Source organism: Callionymus lyra, chromosome 7 (assembly GCF_982586985.1).
Source record: "Callionymus lyra chromosome 7, fCalLyr1.hap1.1, whole genome shotgun sequence".
Lineage (NCBI taxonomy): Eukaryota > Metazoa > Chordata > Actinopteri > Syngnathiformes > Callionymidae > Callionymus > Callionymus lyra.
The window spans coordinates 19,374,405-19,384,322 of record NC_141824.1 but is presented as its reverse complement, the minus strand read 5'-3'; the positions used below and the strand labels follow the sequence as shown (position 1 = coordinate 19,384,322).

The window sequence follows — 9,918 nt, the reverse complement described above, 5'->3', positions numbered from 1 at the left end:
GCTCTGGCGGTCATCCGGGACTCATAGAACCGTAGTTACATACGTAACTTTCGTTCTATTTCGTCCCTACTGACCGCCAGAGGCGGTGCTTCAAACACTGGATGACCCATAACAACAAGGTCACAAAGAATCCCAGTACATAACTCATTGAGGGGAAGCAACTGAGTCGGGCAACAGGACCACACCTAATGGATGAGGAGTGGGGACGTTCACCCGATAGAACCTGAAAAAAGTGCTTGGTGAGGCCCATGATGCTGCCTCACAGATGTCCTCCAGGGGTACCCCGCGTAGGGCTGCCCATGATGTAGACATCGCTCTGGTAGAGTGGCACCTCACCCAAATGAAGAGCTGGTCCGACCGTCTTATACTTGCGGTTGCAGCTACATAGGTTCTTAGAGCCCGCACAGGGCACAGCAGTCCCAACCTGTCTTCCCCTTCCGGGAGAATAAATTGTGCCACTTGAATGGGATGGTTGAGGTTCGATAATGACAGAACCTTTGGGAGAAAAGCCATATTTGGCCAGAGGGTAACCCCTGAGCCATCTGAGCTCCACCGCAGACATGACTCACTCACAGACAGGGCATGTAGTTCCCCAACACGCTTCGCTGAAGCAATGCCAAGGAGAAAGGCAGTCTTAGCAGAAACCCACTTCAGCTCTGCCTGAGCCAGGGGTTCAAAGGGAGGCAGACACAAAGCGTCGAGCACCAGGTGCAAATCCCATGCTCGGGCACGCTGTGTGCGTGGGGGGCGTAATCGCCATGTGCCCTTTAGAAAGAGGGACACCAGTCTGTGGGACCCCACTGTGTTATCATCTACCCGAACATGTCGAGAGGAAATGGCTGCCGCGTATACTCTCAGTGTAGCAGGAGACCGGCCACTGTCCAATAGTGACTGGAGGAACTCCAGAATCTTTGGGACTGAACAGTGCACAGGGTCCTCACCCCTGTCTGAACACCATGCAGTAAACAGTTGCCACCTATTTGCATACTGCAGACGTGTAGAAGGCGCCCTGGCGTTTAGTATAGTGTCGCAGACAGCATCTGAACACTGTGTCAGAAGCGGGTTGGGCCCTGCAGCGGCCAGACCCATAGTTGCAGACGAAGAGGGTCGGGATGCCAAATCTGGCCCTCTAGCTGAGACAGGAGATCCTTCCTGTCGGGGAGGTGCCATGGTGAGCTGCGGCAGAGCCTGCGCAGCAGTAGAAACCATGTTCTCCCTGGCCAGAAGGGGGCTACCAACAGCAGCCTGTGACCCTGCTGGAGGACCCTCTGTAGTGTTAAGAATAACAGAGGGATTGGGGGAAAAGCATAGAGGAGACCTTCTGGCCAGTCGTGCGCAAGCGCATCCTGGCCCAGAGGACTGCTTTCCTCTTTCAGGGAGAACCAGAGGGGGCAATGGGTCGACTCCTTTGTGGCAAACAGATCTACCTCTACTCTGCCGAAGGTGTCCCAGATATTGAGCACCACCTCTGGATGAAGCCGCCACTCCCCCGATGGGGGCTTACCCCGAGAGAGCAGGTCTGCGACCTGATTCCGGTCCCCGGGCAAATAAATTGCTCTTAGGCTGGCCAGGCGTGGAGCCGCCCACAGCAGGAGGTCCCGGGATGCTTGCAACAGCTGTGCAGACCTGGTGCCCCCCTGGTGGTTTATATGTGATACGGCCGACACATTGTCTGACCGCACAAGCACATGTCGCCCTCTCAGTAAGGGAAGAAAGTACTGCAGGGCCATATACACAGCTTGTAGCTCTAGAACATTGATGTGCTCCGAGCAGTCTGGAGCAGACCACAGCCCCTGGGCTGTACGGTTTTGCCACACTGCACCCCACCCTGAGAGGGAGGCGTCTGTTGTGATGGCCTCTCGGCGGAATGCAACCAAACCCATCTGCACGCCTTGGAGGAGAAAACCTCTCTCTCTCCACGGAGCCAGAGCAAGGAGGCAACGGTGTGAGACCATGAGTCTCCTGTGCCGGTGCCACCTGACATCCAAATGAAAGTTGTTCAGCCACCTCTGAAGGGGGCGCAGCGACAACAGCCCCAAAGGGACCACGGTGGCGGCAGCCGTCAGTTTGCCTAGGAGTCGTAGGAACTCCACGTAATGCAACCACGTGCCCCTGCAAAAGAGGGGAAGGAGGTGGAGGATGTCGTCCACCCGCTGTGGTGAAGGCCAGGCCTTCATTGAGACTGTATCGAGAGTCATCCCGAGAAAAATTGTGCTCTGTGAGGGAACTAGGCAACTCTTTGTAGAGTTCACCCTGAGACCAAGTCGAGACACATGGGAAAGGAGGCTTGTGGCGTCCAGGGTCGCCCGAGACCGGGACGACGCACAGATGAGCCAATCGTCTAGGTAGGGCAGGATCTTCATGCCCTGCGACTGCAGGGGCGAAAGGGCTGCCATCACAACCCTGGTAAATACCCGCGGCGAAAGGGAGAGGCCGAATGGGAGCACCCTGAACTGAAAATGACGTCCCTGAAAGGCGAACCTCAGGAACTGTCTGTGGTGTTGTGCTATGGGCACATGAAAGTAAGCATCCTTCAGGTCTATTGAAGTAAACCACTCCTGCCTGGAGACAGTGCACAGAACCTCTGCAGGGCTGAGCATGTGGAATCTCAAGACCTTCAGGAACTTGTTGAGTCCCCTCAAGTCGAGGATAGGGCGGAGTCCGCCATCTTTCTTTGTAACCAGAAAGTAAGTCGAGTAGACCCCTCCTGGTTGTAACAGGGGATCTATCTGCTCGATTGCACCCTTGTCCAGGAGGACGGACAACTCCTGGGTGAGGGTTTGGGCTTTTGCCGGGTCGCGTATGATGGTCATCTTGACCCGGCCAATGGTTGGGGGCCGGCGTCGGAACTGAAGTTTGTACCCGTTGGTCATGGTGGAGAGCACCCAAGGGTCCCGGGTGGAAGCAGCCCAATAGCTGAGCTGCTGTTGGGAAAAACAGCCGACGGCCGACCCCAATGCCTCAGCGCCGGGTCCCCCGGCCTCGAAAGGCTCTGGGGGTACGACGGACAGTATGTGGGGCCTGAGGCTGCCTAAAGGGCAGCCGCTCAGGGGCTCAAAGTCTGTGCCGCCTGCTGAGCAGGCTGTGGATGTGGGCGCTGAGACCTGAGGTAGCCTCTGGGGTAAGCCTGTGGATGAGAGCTGCGCTGGGAGGAAGCTGAAGATCCCCTAGGTCTGCCCGGAGGAGGCACACTCCTGCGAAGCCCGGACAGCTGCTGTTGAGTTTGTCTGGCTTGGACAGTTCGCTCAAGTGCCTCTAGCGCTGCAGGTCCAAACAGTTCCCCCGGTTCCACTGGAACACTGCGGAGGTTTCTCCTGCATGCCTCTGTCAGAGGTGATTGTGCCAGCCAAACCTGGCGGCGAGCCTGGACAAGAGTAGACATCAACCGCCCCAGCTCTCTAGACATCAGCGCGAATGCCTGCAGGGAAGCGTCGCTGAAATTATAGATGGAAGCATCCAGTGGGGTCTCCTGTATGGATGCTGATAAAGCAAGCATCAGGTGGGACATAGAATTACCTATGCGTCCCATGCGTGCCGCTGCGTCATAGGTTTTGGAGAGCAGGTCATCCGTCACCCGACACTGGGGATGAGGACACCTCACATCCGGTCTCAGAGCCTCATCAGGTGAGACAATTAACGCAGCTATTGCCGGCTCAACCGCTGGTATGCAGCCCAACCCAAACTTGGGTGCATCCTGCATGGCTGCCAGGGTCTGGACGTCTGAGTTTGCACGAGAGAAGGCTCTAGTGTCCCTCCAGCATGCATGCAACTCCCTCAAATATTCGTTAGATGGAGGCACAGTAAAGTTGACGGGAGCTGATCCGCGTCTGAAAAAGGCACTGGCCGAAGCTGGCTGAGCCTGCGGTATATCCAACTGCAGGCGAGCCAGGGCCGTACGAATGATGGCCCCCATAGAGCCGTCTTCAAAACCAACAGTAGAGCTGTGGGCTGAAGAACGGGAGCCCGCCACAGAGGCGTGGGAGGCTACACGCTGTGGTACCACCTCCTCTCCATTTTCGGCGAACTCAGTGGCTGAAGCTGCCATGGAGATTACATCTTCCTCCGGTTCCAAGATGGAGCAGGATCACCCAACTCTCTTTCACCAGTCCCAGACTTGAAGGCCAGGAAGAATGATCTCATTTGATCAACTTCCTCCGTTAATTGGTCCACCTTGGAAGCAAGTCCGGACTCTCTAACCTTCTTCCTAGAAGTGGGGCCTCTAGTCTCAGCAGCCCGCGTTTAGATCAGCGGGATTGAGCTGGAGTCTGCCGCTGGGCTGAGGTTAACTGCTCAGGCAACGAAATGAGGCCCAACAGTTGCTCTACCTCAGCAAGTCTGGCAGCCCTTATTCCCCGGGGCATGAAGCTGCAGTTCATACAGGGATCTTCTGAAAGACCTTCCCTCAGATGCTCGAGACCAAGGCATGAGGGACACATATCATGGCCATCTTCAGGCTGCAGAGAAGCCATACAGACTGAGCAGGAGTGGCCGCCAAGCATGTTAGCAACGGGCGAAAGGCCACACAGAGAAAAAACAACAAACGCTGGGAACGGGAGCGAAAACACAGCCTTCACCAACGAGTGTTACACATATGAGAGAAGTATTACAAACGCTGGGAGTGGGTGCGAAAACACAGCCTTCACCAACGAGTGTTTACACATATGAGAGAAGTATTACAAACGCTGGGAGCGGGTGCGAAAACACAGCCTTCACCAACGAGTGTTTACACATATGAGAGAAGTACTACAGACGCTGGGAGCGGGAGCGAAAACACAGCCTTCACCAACGAGCGTTACTCATATGCGATAGAAGGAGCACAAATGCTGGGAGAGGAAGCGAATACGCAGTCGTCACCAACAAGTATAAAAGAATCCACTTCAGTAGCTGAAAAGGCAGCAGTACAAATGTTGGAAGAGGGAGCGAAAACACCGCCGTGACCAACAAATGTAAAAATAACCAAGAGAGTGCAATAGCTTGCACCGGCACTCAAAGGTAGCTGTATGTCAGCGGTATAAATGTTGGGAGAGGGAGCGAAAAACACTTCCGTCACCAAAATAAATCAAAATACAACCAATGGCGAGTACGACAGGTCGTACTGATATTCAATGATATGTAAATAAAAATTACAATGTCGGGAGAGGGAGCGAACCCACTTCGTCACCGAAAGAAATCAAAATACAACTAATAGCGAGTACAACAGGTTGTACTGATATTCAATGATATGTAAATAAAGATTACAATGTCGGGAGAGGGAGCGAACCCACTTAATCACCGAAATAAATCAAAATACAACCAATGGCGAGTACGACAGGTTGTATTGATATTCAATGAAAAGAAAATTGGTACTTAGCCAAACGAAGACGATCTCCGGAAGTGTCCACGGCGAACCGCTACAACTTCTCCGCGTGAAAAGTTCGTTGCAGTCTCTGGAGGGCGAAAGTTTCGCAGCTCCGACAGAAGTCGCGTGACTACTAGCAACGAAAGAGCTAGTCCTTGAGCTAGCTCGGTGACATGCTACTTGCGCAGCGAGAAGATGAAAAGGAACAGATCCTCTGATGTCACCGGAAGATATACCCCTTCCGGGATCATCAGGGGTCACAGGAGACTTTGTTGGTATTAAACTCGAACTGCGCATGCGCGAGATGGATAAAATCAGTGCTTGAAGCACCGCCTCTGGCGGTCAGTAGGGACGAAATAGAATGTGGGTTACACACTGTTAGGGAAAAAAAATCACATGTAAATAAGACTTTCAACTCGGGAGGGAAACTTATCACTGAAAAGCTGATGTCTGCAGGTTTTGAGGAAAGCTGAAATGAAAGCAGATGACCAGATAACGATTCCGAATCAGAAATAAAAACTAGACATCAGCAAGTGGCCTAAAGATCTAGATCAGATCAAATTATTAACAATATCTATATACATGTGACAATGTGAAAATTCTATACCTCCCAGAAATTAGGATGAATTTAAGTGAGCTGATCACAATCAAAGTTACAGCTCGAACAAGCTTCAAGGGCGTCTAAAGCTGAAGCCACGAAAACATCATGATTTTGGTTAATTTCCCTCTGAGAGCCTCACTGCATCCATAAATGTGCCAAAATCCACATGGTCTGATGCCGACAGGTAAAAACCTTTCCAAGAATGTAATTATACCCGGCTGAGCCAAGCTATGCTTCTGTGAAAGCATGTTTTGTTGCAACATGAATCTTTTAAGCATAAAGGCCAAGCATGCCAATCATCTTCTCTGTATCCTTTTGTTCTGTGTTTTATCTCCATCTGTTGTTTTTCTCCTGACCTTATATTTTGTACTGTGTTTTAAAATCGGTTTCAAGACAAGTTGTAGTCAAAAAAAAATTACATACACCCGAGTGTCCAGAGACATTTTAGAAGTGATCCAGAGGCCAGAAAACAAACTTGACCAGAGAAAACACAAGGGATTTAACAATTACTTTTACAACCTCCACCACTGCATATGTATTTCTGTGGGACATCAAGTTCTTTCAACTTGGCCCAGAGACAACACAAGGGATACCACAAACCTTTTTTTTTGCTTCTTTTGCTAGCGAGTGACTGAACTGCACACTCACACATTTTTTTCAGGCAAAACTTGTGAAGAAACTAAAATATGAAACAGTAACTTTAAATATTATTTTTAATCTTCATGATGTTTTGTCCTAACTATATCAGTTTTAGATCAAATAAATGTCTTTGCAAATTCAAACTACTTTACTCATGGTCTTTTACACATGATTTCCGGTCCAGGTGGAGCGCGCAACTTAAAGGAAACCTCAGGTTTGTACCGGAAGTTGACCCGCAACAATAAAACACACTGAAATGTGGGTTACACAAAAAAAAAAAAATATGTTAATAAGACTTTCAACTCAGGGAAACGTTATCTCTGAAAAGCTGATGTCTGCATGTTTTGATGAAGGCTGAAATGAAAGCCGATGACCAGATAACTGTTATGTATCGTGTGTCTTTCCCGGTGTTTCACGTTTTTATTTTGAAACCTCCTCCCTTCTGTGTCTGTGCGAGTTTCATTTTCGGTCCCTTCCCCTGCTGATTAGTTATCGTATTCACCTGATCTGATTGCTGCAGCCTTCTTATTCTGCTCACTCTCCCTCAGTCATTGTCGGTTTGTCACACTCGCTGCCCCGTGTTGTCTAGTGTGTGTTTCACGTTAAAAACTCCTGATTCGAGATTGTTTTGCCTTCCTGTTTTTTTTTACTCTGGTACGTTCTTTCAGCCCTGGACTGTTTCTGAGGATCCCTCTGCCTGCTCCCATGAATAAAACTGTCAAGTTTGACAAACAGACACTTTCTGCTGCTGGGTTTCCTTCCGCACCCTGACGATAACGATATAACGATTCGGAATCAGAAATAAAAACTACACATCAGCAAGTGGCCTAAATATCTAGATCAGATCAAATCATTAACAATACCTATAAACATATAACAAAATGTCACCTGTCACCTTTCCTTTTTTCCCTCTACACGGCGGACTTTACCTATGACTCCAGCAGCTGTCAACTCCAGAGGTTTTCTGACGACTCGGCCATTGTGGGCTGCGTGTCTGAGGGGGGCGAGCTGGAGTACAGGTCAGTCATCAAGGACTTTGTTGACTGGTGTGAGAGCAACTACCTTTGCTTAAACACCGGCAAGACAAGGGAGATGGTGATTGACTTCAGGAAAAGTTCCCACCACATCAACCGGTGAGCATCCAGGGCTCGGACATTGAGCTAGTGGACTGCTTCAAATACCTGGGTGTTCACCTCAACAATAAACTGAACTGGTCCACACACATCAACGCCGTGTATAAGAAGGTGCCGAAGTCGCCTCCACCTCCTGGGGAGACTGAGGTCCTTCGGAGTGTGCAGACCACTTTTAAGGACCTTTTATGACTCTGTGGTAGCCTCTGCTATCCACTACGCTGTGGTCTGCTGGGGAGCAGGCAGCACGGACCGGGACAGGAAGAGACTGAACAGGCTGGTCACGAGGGCCGGCTCTGTCCTGGGCCGCTCGCTGGACTCGGTGGAGGAGGTGGGAGAGAGGAGGACACTCTCCAGACTATCCTCCATCAGGGACAACGCTCTTCACCCACTGCACCTGACCGTGGAGGAACTGGCCAGCTCCTTCAGTGGCAGGCTCAGGCACCCCCAGTGTAGGACGGAGCGTTATAGAACTGGTGTCAGGATATTTAACTCTCTACTTTAAATATCCTGATGCTAATCCGTAGTGTGTTTTTCTTTTCGTGTGTTTTTTTTTCCGTTTTTATTTCTATTTTATCTTATTTTTATTCTATTTTATTTTGTAAATAGTGTTAAATTTCTAATTTTGTAAATAATTGTATATTCTTAAGATCGTTTTTATTTTATTTTGTATTATCTCTTTTATTATTTCTTTTTCCTTGCACTTTATTTTTTTAAACTGCGCTGTTGTGAAAGTGTGTTTCCCCTCTGGGGATGAATAAAGCTTTTCTATTCTAAAATGTATAATTTTTAAGAAAACAAAAAAAAAGGTGGAAATTTGATACAATTAAAAGAAAAAACATACAATATACTTTCATATTTCCATATTTGTTTCCTGAATTGTGGCACCCTTAAATGACACAAAACACTGCAATGAAAAAAGGAGTCCCTTGCCGGCTGGTGTCATAAAGGGTCGCAGAGACTAACAAGAACAACCAAAAATTCGAACACTTCAATACAAATTAAAGAAAGAATACATTGAAGGGCAATTCAAGTAAAAACCCTCCAGACTCACTCACATATTTCAAATGTTGAAGTCTTCCTCTCCAAGATGCAGTAAGTCCCTCATCATGACCATCTTTTGAAGTTATTAATTTATAAAGAGAAAGGACACAAACACGGGAATGAGTTTAAGAAAAAATGCTTGTTTAGTGAAATATGCGAAGGTCAGAGACACAACTCACATGATTCATTTTGCTTGGCAAAGCAGAAATCTATCGCAGAGACGTCTTGGAGTGCAAAGTGCAAAGTTGTAACGAAACGGCAGATTGTTTTGCTTTTCTCAGTGCAAGTGTAGGCTTGACCTGACCTTTAGAATAGCTGAGCACATACATTCTAATTCTGAATCCTGTTTGTACAATCCTGTTTTGACTTCAGGGAGAAGAGGGAAGCACAGTTGGGGGGATTCAGGGGAATTCTTTCATTCTCACGCACACAAGGAACAGGTTCAGGCAGTGACACTTTTTCTATTTAATTTTAAATTTAAGACATCATGTGTTTGTTTGTTTGTTGCTGAGCCCAGTGTGTTGTTTGTAAGATCTGTGTGAATGTCTGAGAGTGTTCTTTATTAGATGATGTTGTGTGTGTTTTATGAATGTAATAGTTAGTTTGATCAGGTGTCAGTCAGACCTTTTTATGTATCTACCCACAACAGAAATACAGTATCTATTCTAGTTTATACTGTAACGATCCTGTTTGTTCTGTTCATTAATGTTGCGGGCACTTTAAGAAGCTGAGTCTGTGCGCATGCGCAGTTGTTGTTAGAAAGAGTTCGCGTTCAACTTGTGGTGTGAAGAACGAGCGGCGTTGGTTGTGGCCGAAACAATAACCTCTCTGTGAGTACAGCAAATAAAGAAACAATATCTGTGCAAGACAACCGTCTGGTCATTGTGTGGAGGACCAAACGTTACAATACTTTTGCTTATTCTTAACTATTTTCTTTAATTAATATTCCCTTCAAGGAGATTTCATCTTGGTCTGAAGGTGATTGGTTTATTCAACTAGTCATTTCACTAGAATGTCATATTTATTTTTCTTATTTCATAGATGCTGCAGTTGTGGCTTCTTAGGTGCAGGCGGTTTGACTTAAAGGCTCTTCAACCTTTATTTTATTTGTTTATCTCTTAATATATTCTTTTTCTTTGACCTTCCCTCTTACAGTATTTCAGTCT

The 9,918-nt window shown here is 48.1% G+C and overlaps 1 protein-coding gene across 1 annotated transcript; it reads right to left on the bottom strand.

Annotated features, from left to right (window-relative positions):
* Nucleotides 1–1,052: 1,052 nt before the first annotated feature.
* On the bottom strand, nucleotides 1,053–4,045 carry LOC148075326 (uncharacterized). Its single transcript, XM_087794918.1, has 2 exons — nucleotides 3,193–4,045; nucleotides 1,053–3,127 (listed from the first exon to the last, which is right to left on the bottom strand). The coding sequence occupies exons 1-2, from the start codon at nucleotides 4,043–4,045 to the stop codon at nucleotides 1,053–1,055; spliced, it is 2,928 nt and encodes a 975-aa protein (XP_087651044.1).
* Between the last annotated feature and the right edge of the window lie 5,873 nt (nucleotides 4,046–9,918).